The sequence below is a fragment of the Lepidochelys kempii genome, chromosome 18, assembly GCF_965140285.1.
Source record: "Lepidochelys kempii isolate rLepKem1 chromosome 18, rLepKem1.hap1, whole genome shotgun sequence".
NCBI lineage: Eukaryota > Metazoa > Chordata > Testudines > Cheloniidae > Lepidochelys > Lepidochelys kempii.
Genome location: NC_136397.1, coordinates 7,576,613 through 7,603,971, shown reverse-complemented (window position 1 = coordinate 7,603,971; position 27,359 = coordinate 7,576,613). Strand labels below are relative to the sequence as shown.

Here is a 27,359-nt window from a genome sequence, read left to right as displayed (position 1 = left end):
GGGCGATGGGAAGTTAAACACCCTAAGAATCCCTCCACTGTCTGCAAAGCAACCACTTTCAGAGCCCTTTCCCTGAGCACCTTCCCAGGAGGTGGAGGGAAGCTGAGCTGGATTTAACCCCTCGTTCACCAAGCACCAGGTGGCCCCTGCTCCCACCACAGCCAGGGAGCACAATTAGTGTTAAACCTCACGCTCCCCTTCCACCTTCACGCCCGTACTCACCTGTAGTGATCGCTCTGTTAGGTTGCTCTGGGGCTTGCTGGCGTGTTGGTTACTCTCCCAGGGCTGGTTACTATAGAGCTGGGCACATGCTGCCAGTACTACGTGACATTCAGGTGAGGTCTCTTTTGTTGGACAAGGTCACTGCCGGCTCCAGCATGGCCACACTAACCCCTTGAATTCCTGCTGGTAACCAGGTACCAGGAGCCCAGCCGCCCACATCATAACTCAGCCTGTTGTCGTACGTACTGCCCTCCTTAAGCTCATTAGCTGGTAGGGGTTATGACTCCACAGGGTGCTGGTAAACAAAACCTGCCTGCCCAATCAGTGACACATTGCTATAGCAGTCAGGTTTTTCCAGGACTTGCCAGTTTTTGTTCATAAATTTTGACTGGGCGCGAAGGGTTCTCTCTCCCCAGATGGCTTCAGTGAACTGGCCAGTGGTATAGATTAATCACAACTGTGATTGTGAACATGTCAGTAACAGTGCAGGATGCTAGCTGCCGTCATGGATTTCAATTCAGGACACTTGCCCTACCTCCATTCCTCAATCACTGTTCTTTGGCCCTGGCCCACCCAGACCCTTTCCCTGTGCCGAGGAAGGATTCAAATCCAACCTTAAGACTCACAAGTGACAATTCTTTAAATCCCAAACTTCTAGTTGGGGGTGGGGAGGGAAATGACATCTGCCAAGTATGACTGCTTAGGGTCAAGGGCTACAAGATAATTCTCCACCCTCCTCCCAGTGATCCGTGACAGAGATGGCAATTTCCTGCAACATATTTGGGAGATCTCACTGTATAATGTTTATGCATCACTATGGTCCAGGAGTTGTCAGGAATTCCATGGGTGACAGGAACCATGGCTCCACAGGGACTAGGAACAGTGTGGGGGTTGGGGGGGCGATTGTCAGGTTTGTAACACCTCCAGAGAGGCACCACCTCCTGGGGAGGCTCACTTGTACTCAGGCAAACTGGATTCTCCCAAGTCCAGCAGACAGAGAGGCGCCTTGGGGATAAATAGCCGGGGTTTAAACTGACTCGGGGCCTTTTTTCTGATCCAGCCAACAGACAGGACCTTCTCTCCGAGGGGAGGGCCCCACTCCTCAGAGGAGAGGTGGAAGGACTGACATGGACCAGAATCTTTTTGGAGATAGGGGGTGATCTCTGGTAAGCTTATTAGCATGCACGTAGGTTCTTTTATTGTTTTTAATGTTTTCTCTGTCATGCTTTTACCTTAATAAAGGTGCTTGCTTAGAAAAAGCTGTGTTGTAACATACAGACATTGGCAATTACCCTGTTCATAACCTTCAAAGAGTAAGCAGAGCAGAGACACTGGGCTCTAAGCACTCTGTCCTGCTGGGTATCACAGTATAGGCAGGGAACTGCAGAGCCCAGAAGGACCTCTGTCAGGAGGGAGAGACGGGTCTCTGCCCAAGAGAGGTGACAGCTTGTGGAGCCCCAAACCCTTAAAGGGCCACACCATGTGATGGGGAGGGATGACCAGTGGGAAGTACTGCCCTTAAAGGGCAGATTACCCTGTCACCTGGCCCACTCACAGTTCACAGGTAAGAGTCTCCAGGATCAAGGCCTTGGACTGTAAGGTCTTCAGGGCAGAGACCGTGTCTATTTGTACTGCGGAGACCTCAGCAGTTTTGGGCACTAAGTAAAAAATTGCTTTCACTTCTGGTGCAAAAGAGGGTCAAGCCTAGAGACACTGCATGTGGTCTGAGACTCACTGGTCTCTAAATAATCCAGCAGGACTCACGGGTCTCTAAATAATCCAGCAGGATATCCCAGGGCTCCAGGATTCTCCCAACCCTTCTCCCTTGCTCAGCATTAGCAGATGGGGCAGAGGATTTGCTTGTCCAATCAGTCCAGACCAGTGTTCCTCTCACACTAGTTCTTTCAAAGCCCACTGAACACAAAGGAAGAGTTTCCACCGGCTTCAGCTCAGGCCCTGAGGAGGCTCTGATCTCTCCCCAGCAGGAGGCGCCAGCCAGCCAAATGACACATTTTTCCCCGAAGTTCCCATCTGTGCAGGATTCTCACTTCTGCTCTCAGCTCCTTGGCAAGAGACAGATGGCACTGCCCTCACTCTTGGGGGGGTGAGGGGGTTTGATACTTGAAGACAATGGAAGCAGGGTAGGGTATATGCCAGATCAACGCTACTGGTGGTCATGTGCTGCCTCATGAACGCTACACTCTGAACATTCCACCTAATTCATTCTTCTCACCACCACAGGAGACCACCTTGCCAGCCATAACGCCAACTGTTCAACAGACCCCATCACCTTGTCAGGTTATTCGTACCCTTCATTCCACTTGGGTCCTGTGTGGTTGTGCTAGATGTTAAGGTCATTGTTATTCAGCACATTTCTACTGTGCCTTCCCCACATGCCCTCAGACCATTGGCAGCTGCCTTGGTATTTCAGTGCATATACTTCTGGTACCCAGCTGCGCCCCTCTCTATATCAGGAAGAAGAAAGAAGATAAATCAGGGAATAATTCCCTACAATCACAGCAGAGCCTGTCTAATTCATGTCGGATAACTCTGAAAAACAAACAGGAATCATACTTACCCTCAAAACATTTTATTGTTAATTTAATGTTACATTTCCCACCTGTTTTTCCTACGTGCTCTTCCAGTGGCTCAAAGAGGCAAAATTAAGCACATTCTCGGGATTTTTTTTTTTAAATACCAGAAAATCAAATCCTCATCATCCAGTTTGAAATTAAAAAAAAAAAGACAGACAGACAAAGTTGGAACACTTAAAAAAATAGCAGGACTTCATACTGGTAAAGGCCTTCACCTCGAAATAAATAGATAAGAAAATATTTTTTTTTTAAAAGAGAAATCTTAAGCCCAGCTCCATAAAAAAGGCAACCATAGCTCTGTCCTTCATTGCATCTAACTATGTCAGAGACTTAATATCAAACCATGAAAACTTAAGGAATTTCAGAGTTTTGCTCAGTTACAGCTAATTAACCAGAGTAGTCCAATTAACAGCTTTTCCCCATCAGTTACCTATTGTAGTTAATCTAAGTGCTCAGAAGCTCTCAGGCCATTTGTTAGCACCTTTCAAAAAGGCACGTCTCAGTGACAAGGCAGCACTTCAGAAGACATGCACCAATTTGCTGTAGAAAAGTCTTGGCAAGGATGACACAAACAGTTCTTGGCAGCATTAAAAGGTCACGCTGTCTCTATATCAATCCCACTGTCCTTCCTACTGCCAGATGGGGAGTATTTCTTCCGCCACCACCCCAACAACAAACTATTCAAGGTGAGAAGTGCCCCGGCATACAGCTGAGGCATCTCATGGCAGCACTCAGCTGCCGTGGAAGGGGTAGCCAGTTGTTAACCCTGCCGATCCCTTGCCGCACATGCTTGCATTGCAGGTGTCATTCCACATCTATTGCATAGCCCATTAGCACATCAGACAGCAAACGCTAACAAGATTTAATCCAAATTGGAGTCTTCGAATACTGCTCTTCACTCCCCCCTCACCGCAAGCTCTTTAATAAAGCATCTGTCTGTCGAAGGGTACCAGGTCAAGTTACTGTCTTTGGCTATCCTCAGTTACATTAGTCCACAGGCTGCAAATAAGGAGAGGGAGGAAGAAGCGATACGCAAAGCATCTTTGTTGGAAATATGTAAACACCACAGTGTGCTGGTTTGGAGAAGGCGGGGGAGGGGAACAATCGTTCCCCCCCCCTCCAGGTTTATAGTCCTCTACAGTTTGCTGTGATCTCAGAGCAGAATTAAGAGCCCCAGCTGCTGGGGCTGCTGGTATCTGTTGAGAGTTCAGAGTTTAAGGCATCACTCTCCCCAGCACTGGGGAACTTATTTCCACACTGCAGTCACAGGGCACTTTTTGGTTTTTGCATAGCTCTCGCCCCTTTCTTGTAATGCCCAAGAAAGCTACAAAAGGCTACAACCAGTCACGGACTGGGATCTCTTGAAATGGCCTGTTAGCTCCGCATGTAGGGGGGCTTCCCCCAGGCTTTGGTCCACAGTGAAGTGAAGAGGTTCCTTCCCCAGCATCCACACAGGAAAGCAGACAGGGTGTCTGGTTTAGAACTGAACCCAGCCCGGGCTCTGCTGATTTTGGGTAGATGCAGACCTGGAAGAAAACAAAACCGTGCTTTGAGATGCTGAAGGTGGTTTGGGCTAAGGCTGCAGGTTGCCTCTTGAAGGGCTGGTCGCGCTGACCCGGACTGTGAGTGTTGGCCAAGCTGCCATATATTGCAGAGATCAAAACCCCTCATAGAGTCTGTCTTCAATGCAGAGTTAACTTGGATTCTTCCTAAGGAGCTGCCCCTATCGGCCTCCCACCCACCCACAAAACCCTCTCACCCAAGTTTGTTGGGGCTTTAAACCTGGGCGGGCTGGCCTGGCTGCGGGAGAGAGTTAGAGCTTGGGTGCTGCTTTCTCTTGGGCTGGGAACCCTCCCACTTTACAGTAAGGATGCAGGCAAAATCAGGCGGATAGTCCTCCAGTGCCTTCCCATGATTCTCCTGGGTGCCCACAAGGACAGACAAATTTGCCCACAATTCACTGAGAAAGAATCCTAGAGAAGCTCAGCAAAAAATGATGGAATGTTCCCCCAGAAGTCTTAGCAACACACACAGGGGAGCACAATACCAGTGAGGACACAGTAACTCGACGGGCTGCTCACACCCAGGCTCTGCTAACCCAGCTGCCAGTCAGCCAGGCTAATTGCAGTGATGACAGACCCTTAGTTCACACTCGGGCTTTATCCTCACTGCTTTGAAGGGGGGCTCTACAGTGAGAGAAAGATGCGGTAATTATGGAGACAAGGCACTTTTTGTGCTTCCCGGAGGTAGCTAGGCAAGGTCGGCACTGTACCCCACATCCAGTGTTGACCTCACCTAGCTTACCTTGTAGTAGACCTACAGTGCCCTGTCTCCCCCCCATTCTCCCAGCAGGATGGCTGTGTGGGATAGTTATCCCATAGTAAACAGGCTGCAGTCACAGACAACAGGGATGTTAGGGGACAATACAGAGCGCCAACAAATACTGTCGCACTCAGTCCTCTTTCTAATGGATGAACGTCCACGTTAACTCACCCCTCACCTGGCTGGCAATTTAAACAGAGGAGTCAAGGACAGCTATCCCTTCTCGCCCAGAGAACGGTGCTCTTCTAGTTCAGGGGAGGCGTGCATTGGGAGCACCCTGGAGGATGCCTGCGTTGCCACTGGCTGAGCTGAACTGTCCAGTGGTGACGGGGATTTGCTCTCCAGGGCTGCCAACCCAACGTAACTGTTCCCACCCAGAAAGCCACCCCTGCTCACTCAGCTACACACCACACTGAACAGCAGGAATGGCCTCACCCTGACGCTTTGGCAAACTCTCCCCAGATATCGGCGCTGGAGGCTGTGGCGGTACCACCGGGCTGTGGCCAAGACCAAGCAGCATCTGCCGGAAACCAGGAAATTCAAAGGAAGGAAAAGAAAAAAGAAAGATCAGATTTCACCCCCCATCAGTTATTTCCCACCAACCCGAGTTCCTTATGGCCCCAGGAAGGCACCACATCTTTACCAATAAAACTAATACAAGCCAGATGGAAACCTGGCTAGCCATGTCCACCTAGCTCTTCTCACGGGCTTAGCTAAATTGTTTTTTAAGCCAATTAGTTGAACGGGTCAGCTTCTGGCTTGAGAGAGGAATGCCTTGAGCTGCTTCTTTGAGATCTCTACAGCAGACCAAGCAGCAGCACTGGTGGCCTTGGAAGGTGGAGACTGATGGCATTAGACAAAGCCAAACATAACATGACAGGTTATATTTACAGCATGATTCCATGCTGAAAAGTGACTCTACAAATGGTACCGATGAGGGAGAGGAGGCCACAATTTTTGCCTCTGTCTAGAGATATAATAGACATTCCTAGCCTCACAGACCTCACACAAAAAGAAAAGGAGGACTTGTGGCACCTTAGAGACTAACCAATTTATTTGAGCATAAGCTTTCGTGAGCTACAGCTCACTTCATCGGATGCATCTGATGAAGTGAGCTGTAGCCCACGAAAGCTTATGCTCAGATAAATTGGTTAGTCTCTAAGGTGCCACAAGTCCTCCTTTTCTTTTTGCGAATACAGACTAACACGGCTGCTACTCTGAGACCTCACACAATGCATCTGCCAGGCTGAATTCTTACAATCACAGACTCAAAGTGCTGCCAGAACGAACCAGAATTCTGAGCACCCAGACAGACACCTGGGTTCTACTCCCATTTCTGCTACTAGCCTGCTGGGAGACCTTGGGCAAGTTACCGCTCTGTGCCTCAGTTTCCCCTTCTGTAAAGTGGGGATGATACTGATCTCAAAGTGCTTCACAAAGATCTACTGATAAAAAAGCACCAGTTAGGAGCTAGGGATTATTAATAAAAGGTTTTCTACCGTTAAAAAAAGTGATCACAAGGTCTTGGCACAGGCACAAAAATAATCCCAGGGTCCAGCACAGATTTAGTGCTCCACAGAAGATACAGGGGAAGTGAAATTCACATGTTGCTCAGCTTCCTTGAACTTTGTCTCACACGCCTGCTCTGGAAACACAGCTGCATAAACCCAAGTGACCATATTGATCCTACCTGAACAATTCCCTTGGAAGTAAGATTTAACTGGTTCCTTAGCTGGACGGCAGAAGGTACCATGTGGGCATAAACAGGTGGTCTCTTAGGAGACCAGAGACACCTGCCATCTCAAGGTATGTGCGGGAGTTCCCGAGGGAAGTGATGTTTATAATCCATGCAGATGCAAGCCAGGAGGAGGTGGTAACAATCAGAAACCACATGATAATGCCACACATTGTTATACTATGACTGGCGAGTATAGAAACCTCTGTTAGCTCCTATGCTGATGCTTTAGCCTCCCTTTTGTCACTGTGCTAAATGAAGGCTGCAACGTCTGAGGGAAAGAGGAAGTTTTATGTTAACTTCCGCCATGATGGGACTGGGCCTGACTAGTCTATGTGGTTTCCATTCCACAGTTAACCAGTGTGATTGCTGGGTGATGACGATTCAACTAGTCTGATCGTATCAGATCTACTACCTGATCTAGTTAGCCATGTCAGCTCCCTTCAAGCAGCCTCTCGAGCCTGCTTAGATCTAGCTGCACATCTGACCAGCTTCTCAGGTGCTGCTGAGCCCCACTAAAGATTCCTCAAAAGGGTTTTCAGCCCCCTGCTCCTTACAACACTAAAGTGATCAAGGCATTTGTCACATCAGCACTATACTACTGCAATGCACATGACGTGGGGTTGGTGCAGGGAGGTATCTGGATGCTGCAGCAGGTGAGTAGCTCACCATTTAAACAGAATCACAAACTTGTGAACACACCACACCAGCCCCTTGCATTGGCTGTGGGTTGAATTCTAGGATTAGTTCAAGACCTTTCTTCTCATCTTCAAAGCCCTGGATGGCTCAGGGCTGAATTACCCGAGGGGCAGTCTTCTCCCTATGTTCCCCACCACGTGCTACACTCAGTTGGGATGCTGCAGCTGACAGAGGCCGGGTTGAATCCTGTGAGGCTGGGGAAAGCTGTAGGATCCAGTGAGTTTTACAATCATGGAACAAACTTGCCAGCCTGATCCTGAATCTTGCCACGTTCACAGCACACCACAAGGCACCTGTCTAAAATCATAGAATCTCAGGGTTGGAAGGGACCTCAGGAGGTCATCTAGTCCAACCCCCTGCTCAAAGCAGGACCAATCCCCAATTTTTGCCCCAGATCCCTAAATGGCCCCCTCAAGGATTGAACTCACAACCCTGGGTTTAGCAGGCCGATGCTCAAACCACAGAGCTATCCCTCCCCAATAGCTAAACAAGCATCTTCCTAAACAGTGTAGAAACAATATCCAAATCAGAAGGAATCAGCCCACCAAGGAAAGGGAACTGCCTTAAAAGGAAAAGATCTGTCTTTCCTAGAGGTAATTTTGATATGTCTCACACCGTGCTGAGAAGTGCCATAGAAATGCCTACAGAAGCTCCCAGATACCATGGCAATGGGCACTGGCAGGTATAAATAGACCTAAAGAAAATTAAGCTTGCCCATGAACACAGACCTATGTTAGCAGTGCTTGTTGGCTGGGAGTCCGCAGGGCATGATGGAAGCTGCTCCCCTGGAGGAGGGATCAGAGCAGGAGATCTCCCTGCAGGAGGGGGTGGGAGCAGGCTGAGGCCCCCAGGCCCTGCTGGGCGCAGTTTGCTGTTCCCTGCTGCTCCTTCTTTTTTCTTCATGTTCTAAAGGGAAATGAAAAAGACACAACTCGTAACATCAGCTTAAATGCAGCTGTTGCGAACATCAGTCAATGCTTTGGCACAATTGTCTCCAGTGGTTATTGCACATGGGAAGCCTCTTATGTCTGCTGATTCTTTTATGCGGCTGAGCACAGCAGAGAGTCTGGGGGCAGGGCAAGAGAGGCTGCTTCCCTTTGAAGTTCCACTGCCATCTTGGCCTTCACCAGGGACTGAACCAGCGACCTCCAGTGCCAAATGCATGACTATATACAGCTTGAGCTAGAGCCCAGTTCTGTAGTTGGGAGGGGTCACAGACTCCCATCCCCTGTGGATCGGGCAGAGGGGGACACAACCCCCCCCCCCCCCGACAGATGCATTACACAACCATTCCTCCTGCAAGGGATTTCCAGGGCTTCCCCACTGCAGCCCAGCCAGAGAGTGGGGAGGGAGCGTGGCAGGCTTTGGCTACTTCCACTAGCTAAAGCAGGTCGTATTTTGCCAATTACAAAAACTGAATTTAGCAAAAGAGAACAGGGAGATGGTCTGAAATATTCCCCACATGGCTCCTTTTTTCAACCCATCTAACATGTTGGTGTGACCGGGGACAGGGTTATTGGAATTGTAGCAAAGCCCCACCACACTGCTAAGACCTCATCACTATTGCAACCAATAACTATCTGGCTTTGGCAGAGCCAGGCTGATCATTCTTAGAGGGCTGGTACCCGGTAAGTCAGCCTTACGCACCTGTAAAGGTGAGCTTCCATGTGTCTCAAACAATAGACTCTACAGTCAAACTACATGTGGCAAGAGGAGCGCTGGGAGCGCCTCTACGGAGTGTGCTGGGGAAGTTTTACTTGGTGGAAGCAGCAGACTAACCAAGAAAAGCATCTCACCGCAATGTTCAGTTTGATGGTCTGTCCCTCCTTGAAGCCCAGGTCTAGTTTGGGTCCCTGATCTGGGTTCTGGGCTTGTTTTGCAAGCTCGCTCTGCTGTTTAACCCATCTGTACGGGGAAAAAGAAAGGTGTAAAATGAGGACAGAGCACATATGAGAGCTGCTCATGGCTAAGTGCAGTGCTGGTACAAGGAATGTAGGCCATTTAAAATCCACATTGGAAACAAGTTGCGTTTCTTTCATTACCAGCACAGTCTTAACAATGAATTTTAAAAATCCAATTTGGGTTTTTTTGCATGTCTCTGGGCCCTGACAGTTAAAATCAATGAAACCAGTTTCACTTTTGGGCCGTCAATTAGAGCTGGGCAAAATTTTTACTATTTGCCAAATAACGCATTTTGGGGGCACCAGAGCTCCTCATCAAATTCAGCAAAGAGTTTCTGCCAACAAACGTCAGAACAGTTTGTTTTGAAAAAAATCAGAACAGGTGGTTTCAAAATTGTTGCTGTGAATAGACATTCGAACAGGATTGTTTCTGCTTGACCGAAACTTTCTCCAGTTTTCTGTTTCAGTGAGAAACCACAAAAAATCATTTTCGGTTTGAAATTAACTTCACTCCAACCCCCTGGTTTGGTCACCAAAGAAAAAAAAAATTCAATTATTCAGTCAGCTCTGCTGTTAACACCGCATTGGTTGGAAAGCACACTCTACAGTGGAAAACTTATTTGCTCAAAACCAACCTACTTGTGTATTTTTCAGCTAAATCACCAGGTTTTATAACAAATTCTCTGTTGGGGCTGTGATGCAGGCAAACCAGCTGTCAGCTCTTGCCAAAACTGTAGGTCATAGCTGGAAACCAGACCAGCTCACCTGTATGTTAATATTGTTCAAGATAGGTGTTAGACTTGTAAGAATGTGTTTAGTCTCTATGGAATGCTTGTGAGTTGCTGCATGCATTAATTTAACTTGCCATGTCTATATCCCATGCAATAAGAAGATTATGTATGTTTTGCTTTATAACTAAAAATGACTGCTCTGAACCCAACCCAGAGGAATGGTCCACCGCCCATCAAGAAGGGCTATCAAAACTAAATGGGCCACTGTGGAACATCATGATACAAAGACTCGGTAAATGGCCCCTCTCACGCCCATGAAGATGCTACTTGCAAGAAACCCAGCCCATCAGCTTGAAAGTTGGAAGAAGGGGATAAAACAGGGACACAAGAAAATATTCTGACTCTCACAGGGCTGGAGCTAGGAACCAGACGCAGAGATTCCCAGGATCAACCTGGGTGAGCCCTAAAAGACATTCAGTGCTAATAGATTATTACAACTCTGTCACCTTTCGGAACCATAGACTAACTCCTTTGTGTAAAATATCTTGTACATAACTCATTTCTTTTTCCTAGTTAATAAATCCTTAGCTTACTATAAGATTGGCTACAGGTGTTGGTTTGGGTGAGAGATCTCAGGTACAAACTGACCTGGGGTAAGTGACTTGTCTCTTGGCACTGGAAGCAACCTGAATCTTTTGTGAGCTTCGGTGTATGGCAATCAGCTATCACTAAGTCCAGCTTGCCTGGGTGGCAAGATAGACTGGAATGCCCAAGGGGACTGTCTGTGACTCCATGGGAAGACTGTTATTGTGCGTTAGGAGTTCACATTTGTTACTGGCTTGGTGAAATCTAATGACAGAACATACCACCAGCTTGGGGTCTCTGCCTTGTGTTTTGACAGTCTGCCCTGAGGTTGGCACTCTCAGCCATGAACCACTCCAGACAGCGTGATGGGGCCATTTTGAGTTGTCCCTTTAAACAAATCTGACTTGCGTGGATTTCTGAAAGCAGCTCAGTGGATACCCCTGGTAGCGGGCAGTAAAGAAAGTGTGCAAAAACCAGCAGGCTGTTTTAAGGAAATGTACCAAGTTTATTTTTAAAGCCTGCCTGGGTGCAGTAGTGACTCTTTCAATATGCATGTGTCTCCTGAGGACCAGCCAGCTGTAGTAACTGCAGTGAAGCAGCGCAGACAAAGCTACTCCTGCTATTCACAGTGACAGCAGCCCAGCATGTGCGATGCCAGCAAGGAACAGTTGCTCAGTCACTGTCTCACTGCTCTGCTCATCCCGACAGGCCCACAGTGCGGGAAGCAGCAAATAACCTCCCTGGGCTAGTGCACAGCCTCGCTTTCTGCTAGCGGTTAGAACCACAGCCACGCCTCTCAGAGGTGGTCGCTCACCCGGTCTGGCCATGGGACGAGAACAAAAATGGCAACCAGCGGCTTGGAGGAAGGAGATAAAGGGGAAACAGCAGCCAGGGAGGAACCCGTGTGGACTGGCATGTGAGGGCCCAGCAGAGATAAGTCTTACTCCCTCTGTGGGGGGCTTGGGAAATTTTGGCAAGACAAAAATGTTCCACATTTGTTTTCTGTACAAACAGGACCTGTCTGCCCTGAAACACTCCCCTGACCATGTTTCCCCTCCCTAGTGAGTCAAGAGCTAACAGCTTCCAACTGCAGCAATTTTGGCAAACACCTACCAAACTGTGCGAATGCCACAAAAACAACCCAGCCCAGAGAGCAAAGGAAGAGAAGAAAACTCACTTAAAGTGGTCTTGAATGGCTACATTGAAGTCAAAAGCATCCCCTCGGTCTACAAATCCAACTCCAATAAATGCACGGCGCCCTGGGAAACAACGGAGAGCGAATGCTGGATTCAACAACAAATTAACAACCCTCCACAAGTGAAAAGGAGACACTCGCTCTCCCTGCATTGTGCTTTCACACATTTCATAGCCCTGCCATTCTCTTAGGACTCAGGAAAGCATATTTAATAGCTGAATTCTATTTCTTATCCCAGCCTCTGCCTTTGCTCAGCCTACCAGCTGGGGGTGTTTGTTTCTCCTCTACAGGGTAGTTGGATCAAAGGGCCCATCTACCCAACAACGCTAACCAACATTTCCAATTTACATTAAATGAAGATGCAAAAGCTGGCTTTCAGGATGGACCTTTCCAGTGTCAGGAGTGTCCCAAGATCACGTGGGCTAAAGGCTAGCTTTCCCCTTCCTTTCCTTTCTCCAACCTCCAAGGGTTAAGGAGGTTGGAGAAAGGAAGTGGAGGCAGTATTAGATATCTGACATGAACACTCTCCACCAGAAGAAGATACTGTTCAGTGACATCTAGCTGCACCTCAGCATCCTCCCTGGCCTTTGCCATTGGATGTGTTTTGTGTTTGTACAGCCCCTCACACAATGGGGGCCGTGGTCTATAACTAGTGTTTCTAGGTGCTTTGGCAATACAAATAAGGCATTTACTAGGGCCTCTGATTTTCTTTGGGTGCCCTGTGGCACCCACAGCCACCTGCAGTTTGTGGCCCCATTTAAGAGCTGCTCAGCCCCTGCGGCATTTACCCTAACTCCAGGTTTGAACAATCTCTCCAATAGGTATGGATCAGAATTTGGTTCCTTTACGGTTAAAGTGAAGCCTATCCCCTCAGCCCTGAGAATATTGTTCAGCAGTTGAAATTTACCTTTCAGAACCTTCCCCTGTTTGACACCCTTTTCCCCTATATTCTCTCTCACTCGCACACTTAAGAGAAAGCAGGCTCTCCTCCCACTGCAATAGCCAGCTCTCCACCCTGCACCACAGCCAGCCTTTATTCAGGTTATAAAAAAAATCTAGGCCTGGAATCTTCCAGCCTTGAGATGGTTCCGTGAAACTCATTTAAAACAAATGAAGTGGATTTAATACTGGTGAAAGTTGTTAAGTTGACAGCACTGGAGACAGATTTTGTTTATCCACAGAAATGACAAGTATAGCCAGCACCAGTACATGTTCCCCTATATTCTCCCACTTGTTTCTCACCCATGACCTGTAGCCTATTTTAGCCTTGGCCTCTCTGCTGAGACTGCCAATCAAGAATGCTTTTTGTACCGTGGTGTCACTTCCTACTAGAAACTGGACTACTGCCTGGTCCACACACAAAGTTGTCCCAATTTAGTTAAAGGTGCAATTTTAAACAGATTTCATTAAACCAGCATAACTGAGTGTGAACTCTCTTACATTGGTCTTATATCAGTTTAGCTTCTATTGGTAAATTTACAGGAATAAGCTAAATGGACATAACCAGTTTTAAACGAATATAAATGTATCCACACAGGTGCTTGCACAGTTTAAGAAAATTGTTTTTTTTTAAACTGATTCAGTGTGTAGACTAGAATTGTGTGGAGGATGGAAATCCCATTTCACAAAGCATTTTGAAATCTGGCTTTGTTTTGAATTGGAACAAAACCCCAAAATTCATAAATTCTTTGAAAAGGAAAGTTCTGAGAAAAAATTGTTTTGGATTGATCAAAACTATTTCAATTTAGATTTGTATTATAGATTACACAGAATACAAAATTTTAAAAAATTCCAAATGAAAAGTAATTTCTAACAAAAAATTGAATGTGGAAATGAGACATTTTGACACAGTCAGAACTTTTATTTTGTTTTTTCTCCAAAACTAAATTTTGGAAAAATTGACATGATTTCGCAAAGTGTTCCAATTTTGATGGAACTGCAATTTCTGACATAACACAGTCCTGGGAAAGTTTTTCCCATCAGCTCTAGTGTAACAAAGAATTCGTTTCATGCAGGAGGCTGAACCATAGTCTGGCGGTAACAATTTCTGATCATTATTGACTTCAAGATGGATCTGGACTGAAAGGCTCCTGATCCCATTACCTATCTCCTTTGCAATCAATTGCCCTACACTTCTAGGCTGGACTTTAGATGTAATGTACATTTATCCCTTTCAAATCAAGAACCTGTATCATCAGAATAATAATAATGGAAACCTGCTAAAGAAACTTATTCCCCAAGACTTGTATGCCTCAGTATGCAGAAGAAAAGTGATCTATCTGAACACCGCCCATACCACTTTCATCTTCAACCCGGATGACAAAATATCTGCTGGAATCTGTCACACCCTCTACAGCGATGCTAGGAAACTGGTCCACAGGTGCCTGGGCAAAAAGTTCTCCTAGAAACAAGAGTAGGAAACACACAATAGTTCAATAACTCAGTGTTCTCCTATTCTTCATTGGGATACAATACATACAAAAACAGCACTTTACGCACAATGAATTAAGCGTGACAGTTCTCCTGGAGGATAGGTTTTAGCCCCAGGATCTAAGGGATTCTCATTCTGGGTTCTAACAATTCGACCACATTTCCTAGACTGAGACCCCTTAACTCTTCCAGCCTTAGATAATAAGTCTCTTCTAGCACAGCTACCGACCCAGAACGAATGCACTTACTGGGCTACTCGGCTGATCCCAAGGAACGTAAGAGCAAGGCACTGCCACACAAGAAAGCCTGGGAGAAAGAGGGGCCAAGGACACTGCAGTCACAGAGAGCCCAGGCAATCGGGGGTGGGGAGGGGAGAGAGAGAACTCTGTTTCTCTTCAGTGACCAACCTCTTTCTGACCTGAGCTTGGCGTGGGGAGAATAATGGGGCTCTAGAGGCAGCCACATGGAGTTCCCATCACCCAGAGTGAGAACTGCAGTGATGAAGGTCCCTGCATGGGGAGATGGGAGAATTATAATGAACACCCCAGTCTAGCAGAAGTGTTTCCCAGAATGCACCACTCATGCAGTTGTCTGTACATCTGCTTATGAACACAAAAGCACCACCTCGTAAGCCACCGTAGCTACATCTAAAGTTCTGCTGTAACATCCACTACCCTGGAAGGGCTAGCAGCCTCCCTCTGGGAAGGAGGAAGAGAATTATTGGGCATGGGCTATAGATGGAAAGTGCTTTTCTGTGGATTTCACAGGCTGGAGCCAGACGGGTTTTCCCAGTTGTTGACCTGCAGCTTTTTACCAAGAGCACAGACCTGGCTCATTTCACACCGCAGATACTTGTATGGCTTCCTTCTCACCAGCCTCTTGGTTAGCTTCCAAGGCACTTTTCAGCACTCACATGAAGTCACTCTGCCACATGGGGAAGATGGCAGCTCCAATCCTGTTACTGAAGTGAGTTTTTCTCCAAGGCACCTATTGTCGGGGCATCCAAGCACTGCACAAGATTAAGGAGCATAAAAGCCCACAGCAAAGCGCATGGCAAGTGGCAACCCTCTCCAAAGAATTACAGTACAGAGAAAGGAAGAAGCCTACTGAGCAGGCAGCCTCTTTGGCTTTAGCACCACTCCCGCTTGTAAAAACACCCCAGTACACAGTTTCAAATGAACATGACTATACATCCGGGATCTTTCAGGTTCCAGCACTGAGCATTTCTCTTTAAGATCATTCCTGACAATAGCTAACAAGGCTGGACAGGCCTGCCTGAGGTGGGAGCCCTTTCCTGAAGGAAACGGAGGGGAGAAACCCTAAGTCTAAAGCACATGAATGCTGTATGGCTTTCTCTTTACCTGAATTCTTATCCTCCAGTTTAATGAAGGCCATCTTCCCCTTGGATGTTATCCGTAGCCTGCCACTCCATGAGGGCTGATCCAGCTGCCACTCTGCAGCTCTGTGGAAGAAAACTACTGTTAACATCAGAAAAGCCACTCAAATCTTAAAAAGAAAAGGAGTACTTGTGGCACCTTAGAGACTAACCAATTTATTTGAGCATGAGCTTTCGTGAGCTACAGCTCACTTCATCAGATGCATACCGTGGAAACTGCAGAAGACATTATATACACACCGAGACCATGAAACAATACCTCCTCCCACCCCACTGTCCTGCTGGTAATAGCTTATCTAAAGTGATCATCAAGTTGGGTCATTTCCAGCACAAATCCAGGTTTTCTCACCCTCCGCCGCCCCCCCCACAAACTCACTCTCCTGCTGGTAATAGCCCATCCAAAGTGACCACTCTCTTCACAATGTGTATGATAATCAAGGTGGGCCATTTCCTGCATAAATCTAGGTTCTCTCACTCCCTCACCCCCCTCCAAAAACCACACACACAAACTCACTCTCCTGCTGGTAATACAGACTAACACGGCTGTTACTCTGAAACTCAAATCTTAGGCTTCAAAAGTCCCTCTATTTTCCCTCTTTGTATTGCAGTAGTGTCTAGGGCACCATAAAGAAATTGACTATGCTATTATTAATTGTACTGTACTACTGCGTAGTAGCCTAAATCAGGGATCACTGTTCCCTTGTGCTAGGTGCTGTACACACACAGAATAAAAAAAGTCTCTGCCCTAGAGCAGTAGGTACTCTACAGACCTACAAGAAGAGAAAAGACCCTGCCCAAAAAAGCTTATAATATAAGGCCCTGATCTTGCAAGCTGCTCTGCCTAGGCAGGCCCCTTCACCAGTCCAGAAGACCATGGGGCTTTGCCTAAATGGAGCAGCTTGGAGGATCAGTGACATGGTTATAGCAGGACATAACAGGCGAATGAGACAAACAAATGGGGAGTAGAGCTGAGGAGCAGGATATAACTATGACTCAAGCAAATTACATTACATAATCCAGGCCAGGCACAGGTTAATATGTAGGTTTGTTTTGGAAAGATCTTTCTGCTTGCTTAACCTCCCTCCTTGGATTTTCCACCCAATTCTCTCTCTATCAGCTGAAATCCCATTTGAACCGATTTTTGCTTCGGAAGACAGAGGCGGTATTCATCGCCACCTAATGCCGCCGTCCTCAGCTCAGACAGTTCCCTCAGCGTGCCATGGCAAAGAATTGCAGGCCTGTCCTCCAAAGCAGGTGTTAACACAATTGAAAACACAGTCCTTTGAAATCTCCCCACTGTACTTTCCACTGCATGCATCCGATGAAGCGAGCTGTAGCTCACGAAAGCTTATGCTCAAATAAATTTGTTTGTCTCTAAGGTGCCACAAGTCCTCCTTTTCTTTTTAGTCCTTTGAAAGAAGCAGCTGCACATCAGGAGACTGTTTTGGGGAAGGAAGCTCTGTTTTGCAGTTAGAGCCAAGATTGGCAGGCAGGATTCGAGCTCTTCTCTTGGCTTTTTACCTGACACACTGTGAAAGTTGGTGCATTTCCCTTCTTTGCTGTACCTCAACTTCCCCATCTGTAAATGGGGATCATTTTTCACAGGAGTGTTGTGAGGCTTGCCCCTAAGGAGGTTTGAGATTGTTGCATTGTATAAAAGATGCTACTGAAATACATCTCATGACCCCAATGCAGGTTTTACATGACCACCACATGTGGTAGGTGAATCCCTGATACAGGGAGTGAACACAGCCAGTTTGATGCTATTTTAAGTGCCATTGTTGTGCCCTGTTAAACACAGTACACTGACATACTACAATAGAGCGAAAGAGCCCATACGTTTTTTAATTCATTTTTGTGGTTTGCAATTGCTGTTGCATTCTATAAACCAAGTTGAGACTGGATCTAAAATGATCACTTTAAGGAACTCATTACTATCTCTTTTTCCATCTCTAACCATTGGATTAAAAGACCGCTCATGCCACAAGCTGAGAACGTGATAACCTTCTATAAAGCAAGTCAGTCCCAAGAATCCCAGAAAGGCTGCAAGGAAACAGGCCGAGGGGTCAACATCTTATAATGCAGTGGTTCTCAACCAGGGGTACATAGAGTTCTTCCAAGGGGTACATCAATTCCTCTAGCCATTTGTCTAGTTTTACAACCGGCTACATAAAAAGCTCTAGCGAAGTCAATACTAACTAAATTTTCATATAGACAATGACTTGGTTATACTGCTCTATACAGGATACACTGAACTGTAAAAACAATATTTATACCGTAATTGATTTATTTGATAATTATATGGTAAAAAATGAGAAAGTCAGCAATTGTTCAGTCATAGTGTGCTATGACACTTCGTATTTTTACATCTGATTTTGTAAGCACATCATTTTTAAGTGAGGTGAAACTTGGGGATACACAAGACAAATCAGACTCCAGAAAAGGGTACAGTCGGCTGGAAAGGTTGAGAGCCACTGCTATAATGCAACAAGTTTTCACTTCACTTTTCTTTGATCTGTATTTCAAATGCAGTTCTACATAGTGTGACAGTCAGTCGTATTAACTTATGGTTTCCGCACTCTCCATGTTTCCTCTTTGAATCTACTATTTTCTCCCTACCTCATTACCTATTTAAAAAAAAAATCATATTAAAAAATGCTAAGATGCGGTCTTGGGTAACGACGGCTGTAGGTGTCTGATGCAGAACACTGCAGTACCACCACACTAATGGCGGAAATGTAGCCTACAACATGGAGGAAAAGGAGATCCCTAGAAAAATTAAGTTAGTTTGTAGAATGACTTTAATACTCAATGCCTAACTGAGCGGCAGCGTGTCTAATGGATAAACCACTAGGCTAGGACTAGCAAGATCCAGCTTGTACCCCTGATTCTGCCACTGCCCTGCTGGCTAATCTTGGACAAGTCCAGGGCAAACGTGTTTGGCTATTACCCCTCCCTGTATCCCCCCACACTCAGCCAGGGTCTCAGCGACCACAGGGCTCAGCTCTGCCTCTGCTTTCCCAGGAAAGGTAGGCCACAAGCTTTCCCCCTTGGTCACAGCACCAGGTTCAGGGGCGTTACGTGGGAGCCAGTGTAACGCACATCTCCGGTGTGAAGATGGGGCGGGGCGGGGGGGCGGCGGCCATTCCCCTCCTCGAGCCTCAGTTTTCACTCTCCCCTTTGTCGACTCACACCGCCAGCCCTCTGGGGCAGAGACCGTCCCGCTACGGGCGGCGCCTAGCGCGACGGAGGCCGCGAGGTGCGGCTGTAACAGCAGCCCCACACTTCGGACGCGAGCAGGGAGAGAAATGCGGGGGGCCGGGGGGGGCAGGAGAAACGGGGCAGGCTCAGACACTGATCACGGAGAGCGGGCGGCTGGAAACGGGGCTGGGGGGAGGCGCCAGCCAGGCCCCACGGAGAGTCCCCGGGGGAGGGGGGGGGTCAGGCCCAGCCCAGGGCTGCCCGGAGGCGGCGCTGGAGCCCCACGGGCGCGCGAGGCTCCGTGGATCCCCGGCCCCGCCCGCGCCGCTGCCACCGCGGCCTGGGGCCCAGACAGTCGCCCCCGGTGGGAGCCCAGAGGCGCCGGGCCGGCCGCGGGGGGAGTGGCTCGGGCCGGGGCCCGTCTCACCTGTACCCGCGGTTGGAGGCCCGCGGCGGTACCCGGTACACGTGCACCTCCGGCTTCACGCACAGCACCGACTCGTAATCGCTGTCCGCCATCTTCGGCGGGAAGGGACCCGGACATCCGGGGCCTTCGCTGCCCCGCCCACCCGGGGGGAGGGGGCGCGCGCGCGGGAACTCTATGGCAGAGGCTGCAGGCTAGAGTGTCCCGCAGGGGGGGGGCTCTTCCCCCTTGGGCTCTATGGCAGAACCTGCAGGCTAGAGCGCCTCACGGGAGCTCTTCCCCCTATAGACTCTATGGCAGAGGCTGCAGGCTAGACCGTCCCGCAGGGGGCGGGGCTCTTCCCACTTGGACTCTATGGCAGAAGCTGCGGGCTAGTGTAGCCTATCCAGAAAAAAGGTTTCTTCTCCTCCCCCTCCTCCTGTGGCGGACGGATTGAAGCTAGAGTTTCAGAGGAACAGCCGTGTTAGTCTGTATTCGCAAAAGGACAGTGGGGTGGGAGGAGGTATTGTTTCATGATTTCTGTGTGTATATAAAGTCTGCTGCAGTTTCCACGGTAAACATCTGATGAAGTGAGCTGTAGCTCACGAAAGCTCATGCTCAAATAAATTGGTTAGTCTCTAAGGTGCCACAAGTCCTCCTTTTCTTGAAGCTAGAGTGTCTCCCTCCCTAAGCCCCGCCCCCTTGGAGGTCTGAAGCTCTGGGGGTGCTGCCAGGCCTTGGCCCATAGACTTGGGCGGTTCCAGAGAGGGCGGCGCACAGTGATGGGGGGAGGCCTGGGGGCCCTGGGCGCGTATCCCGTGGTGCTCAGTCAGCTCTTTCCCAGTGAATGGTGGGAGAACTTGTCTGTCCCGTGTGGCCGCAGGGGCGGTGGTCGAAGTGAACCAGTTCCAGCCCGGCACCCCCCGATTGGCAGCTGTGGCCTTCGTGGTGTGTGGGGGGCAAGGCCTGGATCCTCCCCTGAACAGTGGCTTGCGCCACACGCGGGCACCCGTGCTGCTCCCACTGGGGAACGGGAGGCAGGTGCAGGGCGTGAGACATGGTGGAGAACATTTCAGCCGCAGCTTGGTGCCGGGGAATTACAGACCAGTCAGCTTCGCTTCGGTACCCGGACAGATCGTGTAGCACATAATTAAGCAATCAGTTTGGAGACGCATAGATGATAATAAGGTGATAAATAACAGCATGGATTTGTCAAGAACAAACTGTGTCAAAGCAACCTAATAGCTTTCTTTGACAGGGTAACAAACCTTGTGGATGGGGGGAAGCGGTAGATGTGGTATATCTGGACTTTAGTAAGACTTTTGATACTGTGTCGCATGACCTTCTCATAAACAAACTATGGAAATACAGATGGAGCTACTATAAGGTGGGTACATAACTGGTTGGAAAACCGTTCCCAGAGAGTAGTTATCAGTGCTTCACAGTCAAGCTGGAAGTGCATATCGAGTCAAGTCCTACGGGGACTGGTCCTGGGTTAGGTTCTGTTCAGTATCTTCATGAATGATTTAGGTAATGGCATAGACAGTACACTTATAAAGTTTGTGGACAATACCAAGCTGAGAGGAGTTGCAAGTGCTTTGGAGGATAGGATTAAAATTCAAAATGATCTGGACAAACTGGAGAAATGGTCTGAAGTAAACAGGACGAAATTCAATATGCAAAGTACTCCACTTAGGAAGGAACAATCACGCACACAAAATGGGAAATGACTGCCTAGGAAGGAGTACTGCAGAAAGAGATCTGGGGGTCATAGTGGATCACAAGCTAAATATGAGTCAACAGTGTAACATGGGTGCAAAAAAAGCAAACATAATTCTAGGATGTATTAGCAGGAATACTGTAAGACATGAGAAGTCATTCTTCCACTCTACTCTGCATTTATATGGCCTCAAGTGGAGTATTGTGTCCAATTCTGGGTGCCACATTTCAGGAAGGATGTGGACAAATTGGAGAAAGTCCAGAGAAGAGCAACAAAAATTATGAAAGGTCTAGAAGATATGACCTATGAGGGAAGATTGAAAACATTGGGTTTATTTAGTCTGGAGAAGAGAAGGCTGAGAGGACATGATAACAGTTTTAAAGTAAATTAAAGGCTGGTACAAGGAGGAGGGAGAAAAATTGTTCTTCTTAACCTCTGAGGATAGGACAAGAAGCAATGGGCTTAAATTGCAGCAAGGGTGGTTTAGGTTGGACATTAAGAAAAACTTCCTAACTGTCAGAGTGGTTAAGTACTGGAATAAATTGCCTAGGGAGGTTGTGGAATCTCCATCATTGGGGATTTTTAAGAGAAGGTTGGACAAACACCTGTCACGGATGGTCTAGATAATACTTAGTTCTGCCTTGAGTGCAGGGGACTGGACTAGATGACCTCTTGAGGTCCCTTCCAGTTCTGTGATTCTATGAGAAGGGAAAGTAGATCAGCACATGTAGAAACGGAGAGGTGGAGACAGCTGATGCTGCTTGTAATGGCTGATACATCTTATGCTAACCAGCAGTTCTGGACCATGACCACAAGCACTGAGTGGTGGGAAACCATCACTGAGCAGATCTGAGATGACCAGCAATGGGCTCAGAACTTCTGCATGAGAAAACCCACATTCCAGGAGCTCTGTGAGGAGTTCATCCTGGCCCTTCAGGGCCAGGACATGCTGATGTGAAGGGCCATGGCAGGCTAGAAGCGTTGCTGTTGCCCATCAGTCATCAGATGATGCAAGAGCTCAGTGGCATAGGTGATAGTTTTCTACCAGAGTCTTGGAATAACTGTTCTCTTTTCCAGGAAGGAGTCTCCAGGAAAGTTCATACCATCCAGTGCCACCACAGCCTGAAATAGCGCAAAGACCAGCACTGATTGTGACAGTGCCCACATCATGCTGGGTGCCAGCCAAAGACACAGAGCGTTCCATGCTCTTAAGTGTTCACAGTTAAAGGAGACATAAAGCAAACACGGGCTAGACCAGGGTAAAAGCTGCAATTTCCCCTTTCTAAATTCTTCCCATTGTTGTACAGAGTCATTTGTTTTAAGATCCAATAAATACCACACTGAGTTTCAGTAGCTCAGACACTTTTTTGCAGGATCAATTTGTACCCTCAAAAATATGCTCGTGTTGTTCATGTCTGCAGATATAAATCTCTATCTGTGGCACGTGCATGGCTTCCCATCACTGTAGTATCTGAGCATCTCACTATCTTTAATTTATTTTTCCTCTCTTTCCCCCCACTCCCCCGTGTGTGAGGCATTTCAGAGCTATCTTTCCCGTTGTACTGATGGTAAACCAAGGCAGAGAGAGACTACATAACTTGCTCAAGGTCACCTAGGAAGTCTGTGGCAGACCAGGAACTTGAACAAAGGACTGAGCCACTGGACTATCTTTCCCATCAGTAGCTGCATCTCCTACCTGATACCAAGATAACGTACACCTTAGAAAAAAGAAAAGGAGTACCTGTGGCACCTTAGAGACTAACCAATTTATTTGAGCATAAGCTTTCGTGAGCTACAGCTCACACCTTAGAAATACTGTGACATTCTGGCATGCAATCCAGACCAGTGAGAGGCTGTGTCACCCCTGCCCTGCAAACGTGGGTCCCTCACTATGCTTTGCTGCTGTAGCTCCTACCTGGGCAACTCAGTCAAACATCCTGCAGGTCACACCCTGAGTGTCTGTATATAGCTGCAGCTCACAAGTCACACATCAGTCACACTCTGGCTTCCATCAAGCCTTGGTTACCACTTGCAGGGTGACTCCAACACATTCCCACTTCTGGATTTCCCCCAAAAATGTGTGTTCTGCACTGTCCAGCCTTCTCGTGGACAGTCCAGATATATTAGGTCCGTTGCCCTCTAAGGGGATCAATATAAAACAGTTTGCTACCAAAAATGGAGTTACCCACATAGTTCAGTTTAAAGACAACACTGGTCTGTTCTTAATTAAAGAATAAAACAGGTTTATTTAACTGCAAAGAGGGAGATGTTAAGTCATTACAAACATAAGGCATTAAAGTCAGAAATGGTTACAAGAGAAATAAAGATAAAATCCTTCCTAGGACTAAAACATAACGAGCTAGACTTGGGTCAAGATAAAATTCTCACCACATGCTCCCAGCAACAGGGCTGACTAAATTTCAGGTCAGGATCTCTCCCAAAGTCAAATGGGCTTGTTTCTTTTGAGGTCCTAGGTGAAAGAACGAGAGATGGATAGGGAGAGAGAACTTGGGATGTTTTTGTCTGTCCCTTTTATAGTTCAGTCACCCTTTGAAATGCATTTTCCTGAGGGCTGTGCCTAGATAAAGTTCATTCCTCTTGTGTGGATGGAGACAAGCAATTTGGTGGTGAAAGAGGGTCCATGCTATTGTTTGCTAAGATGCTGATCTGTTTGTTCCTGCCCTCACTCTTTGCCAAAGAATTGGCCACTTGACTGGTGATTGTCCATCAGTTTTGATGACCACTTGGCTAGATGCATCAGCTTGTCCTTTGTCTTTAAGAAACAGGTTCACTCCCTCCCCAGAATTGTCTAGCAGACGCACTTCAGCCATGATTTCAGCTCAAGTCCATAACTGTATTACACACTTTTCATCATATTATTGACCAGTGAGTTATTAGTTTTCAGATGATACCTCATAAGGCATATTTTGTACAAAGATTGTTACAGTAAGGTGCAGGGTGTGAACAGAGGGGTGCATTCCATCACAAATACCTAGGATGGATGCAATGACACAGATCAAGCAGTTAGGCCTGGCATTAAGGTTTGTGCCCACCATTCATTTTGGACACACTTCTTGCTGTACAAATTATGTAGACACTTTCTTCTTTTCCTTGCCTCCCTTCACACAAATAAATGTGTCCATTTTACAAAAGGGTTGTCTCTATATTCTCTCTGGTTGTTGCCTTCAGCTGTTGTCCAAATAAAGGGCCTTAAAACTTTACGCTATATTTGCTGGAGACGTGGTGGAGGGAAATGGTAGCCATGGATGTATAATTTACTTTGGGTGTTAGTTGAGCCCATAGAACCTGCTAAAGACTACCCATTTATCTCACGTGAGCCTGTGTCGGCAGGGTGGTGGTGGAACGGCCCTTCATTGTTTTGAAAACACATTGTACATTTAGGCTCAAGAAAAGCTAAAGGAAGTAGCTGGAGTTGCCAAGAGGTTCCATCTCCCACTGTCTACTTCTCGTTCCCTATTTTCCCCCTCCACCTCTAAACGGCCCTTGGCTGGATTGGAACCAGTGACCTAGAAGTGAACAGCCACCAGCTCCCACCTTCAGTTCAGGTGTGCTTAAAGCAGAGGAAAGATGGCATAGGTATTAGGGTGCTCACTTAGAAGACCCATGTTCAATTTCTTGTTCCACCACAGTCTTCCTGCATGACCTTGGGCAAGGCACTTCCCACTCTGGGCCTCAGTTCCGATCTGTAAATGGGTCTAATAGCCCTACCCTGCCTCACAGGGCAAATACATTAAAGCTTGTGAGGAGCTCAGGTACTGTGGCAATGGGAGCCAGATAAGTCCCTAAGACAGTAAGTATTTTATCAGCAGCGCCATGCCTGGGTCCTGCTTGTCTGGCATTGTAATGGCTACATTTTGTAGTGTAGTTTCCCTTTTGGTTGTTGATGGCCATATTGGGGGAAACTATTCTGTTGTTTCTGATTTTTTTTAAAGCAATAAACAAAACATTTAAAACAAACTTCCACTGACCTTAGTGGGAGCAGGCCCAATATTAGTAATTCTCTTTTTCAGGTGCATCCCAATCATCAGTTGTTAATACACTCTCCACAGGAGATGTGATTTGTAGGGCCAGGCAGTGAAAGGTGCTGAATCCCTCAACTCCTGTTGATATCAGTAGGAGCCGAGTGTTCATCAGCTCCGAGGATCTGGCCTCACAACCACTCAGGTTGAAGTCGGTGGGAGTTTTAACACTGATTTCCCTGGGAACAGGATCAGGGTCTTAATTTACTCCAACAGCAGTTCAATCCATTAGAGCATCAAGGAATCCTTGCACTGCGGAGTCAAGGGGGTCAATGTAGTTTGCCAGGCACCCCACCACTGTATACCAGCCCTCCCCAGGCTTTGAGATCAACCTAGCTAGTTCCAAGGGACTTTCTTTTTTGGGTTGTTGCTGTGTCATCCAAGTTTTCCCCTGAACTCAGTCCCTCTGTGAAACATTCCCAGAGCAGGGAGCCAGCTCCCCGTTGCAAGCAGAGGTGGTGAGCTAATGGAAGCTGCCAAGGCTCCATCAAAGCATTCCCAAGTCCCTGCGAGCGCTGAGTCATCAAGGAAGGGAGGACATCATGAGCAATGGTGAACAATTCCAAGGACCATGCAGATCAGAAGACGGTGATGCTAGAAGCAAGCCCAGTAATTAAACTGGCAAAGGGACCAGCAGGGATAACTGGTAGGTTTGCTTGGATGAATGTTTAATAAATAGGACATGACAGAACATGCGTTACTGTGCTATGATCACCTCATCCATGCATCAGAAGAAGCCTTATATGGGACCTTAATATTTAAGGTCAGACTTAAGGCTGGCTGGTGGTTGTTCAGGATGAAGGTAAAGCTACATGGGATGTGGATTGTGGAAAGGAGCTGAGATTGCAAAGGGGAACTGACTAGAGCTTATGCGGGGTGATGTTGAATGACTCAACTGCTTCTTTCCTAGCTGCATGTGATTTGCATTGGTGGGAGGTGCAGGGAAGCATCTTATTAGGTTAAAGTTTTGTCTGAGAATTTCCCAGCTTTATAATGGAGGAACATTAATAGTTCTTCACATGAATGGCTATGAACACGGTTGTGTATTATTTCTTGGATGTCTCCTGTGCCATCCTGAGCTGCATGGTTTGTCCTTATCCCACGATAGAGCCATTTCCCCTCTACTTCGCAGTAACCCCATTGCCCAACTCCAGAACATTTGCCCCCCTACATTCTGCATCTAGGCATTACTGTAATACACAGTATTCCATGTCCTGCTGTTACGTCTCAAGTACTTTGAGATGCCCACATACAAGGTCGCATAAGATAGTGTAGCTGTAGTCTATTCATGAGCTATTTACTGTTCCTGTAACTAAGATCAATGCAGAAGGCCACTGGCTGGCACCTTGGCTTCATAGACAGATGCAAGAACAGTAGGTTTGCAGCAGGAAAGGCAAGTCTGAACTCCTGAGAGCCCCATGAAATCCTGTTCTAAAGCTTCCACTGAGAGTTCTCACAACAGGAAATAAAATATCCTACTTGCTGCACTTCTCTTGCCCCTGGACCCCAGATCAATAGTTGGACTGCGAACAGAACATGGGTTACCGCGACTTCAGCGTATCAGATGAGGGGTAGCAATTATGTCCCAATTGTGGCCAATACTATAACGGGGTTCAAATGGGAGCTAGATAGATTCATGGAAGATAGCCAGGATGGGCAGAGATGGTGTCCCTCGCCTCTGTTTGCCTAAAGCTGGAATTGGGTGACAGGGCATAGATCACTTGATGATAACCTGTCTGTTCATTCCCTTTGGGGCACCTGCCATTGGCCACTGTCAGAGGACAAGATACTGGGCTTGATGGACCTTTAGTCTGACCCAGTATGGCTGTTATGTCCTTTATGTTCTCCAAACAGCACTACAAGCAGTAGAGGAAGTGAAAACTGAAAGCTCCACAAAGGAGAGCTTAGTTCTGTTGTATGGTTGCTCCTAGGAGTTCGGTACCTAGCAGACAGTCTAGCCTATGGTGCTGTGACACCAACCAACTAATCCCCAGCTACTGAAGAAACTGGTATAAACCTGAATCTAATCTCAAACTGCGCCCAATTTCCTTGTCGTTCCAGCCTTAATGCTCTCTATAGAAATCACATCTTTTGCCTTCTCTCCAAAGATAACGAGATGGAATTGTAAAGTGAATTTGGCTCTGGAGAAATCTAAATTGTGCCACGCTGTATACAGACAGGGCAC

At 47.3% G+C, this 27,359-nt stretch overlaps 2 protein-coding genes across 3 annotated transcripts in view; both read right to left on the bottom strand.

Moving 5' to 3' along the window:
* CROCC (ciliary rootlet coiled-coil, rootletin) overlaps positions 1–2,710 on the bottom strand; it is a 78,664-nt gene extending 75,954 nt beyond the window's left edge. The window contains exon 1 of the mRNA XM_073316696.2: positions 223–2,710. The gene's annotated coding sequence lies outside the window, so the exon portion shown is untranslated. The remainder of the gene's footprint in view (positions 1–222) is intronic.
* A 935-nt stretch (positions 2,711–3,645) lies between these two features.
* On the bottom strand, positions 3,646–19,582 carry NECAP2 (NECAP endocytosis associated 2). Of its 2 annotated transcripts, none has more exons than XM_073316702.1 (8): positions 19,439–19,582; positions 15,776–15,876; positions 14,281–14,385; positions 11,967–12,048; positions 9,369–9,477; positions 8,301–8,478; positions 5,547–5,658; positions 3,646–4,342 (listed from the first exon to the last, which is right to left on the bottom strand). In XM_073316702.1, the coding sequence occupies exons 1-7, from the start codon at positions 19,528–19,530 to the stop codon at positions 5,570–5,572; spliced, it is 756 nt and encodes a 251-aa protein (XP_073172803.1). In that variant the 5' UTR covers positions 19,531–19,582; the 3' UTR covers positions 3,646–4,342; positions 5,547–5,569. The 2 variants fall into 2 exon arrangements, with proteins under 2 accessions (XP_073172803.1, XP_073172802.1); XM_073316701.1 differs by having other exon boundaries at positions 5,574–5,658.
* Positions 19,583–27,359: the final 7,777 nt, after the last annotated feature.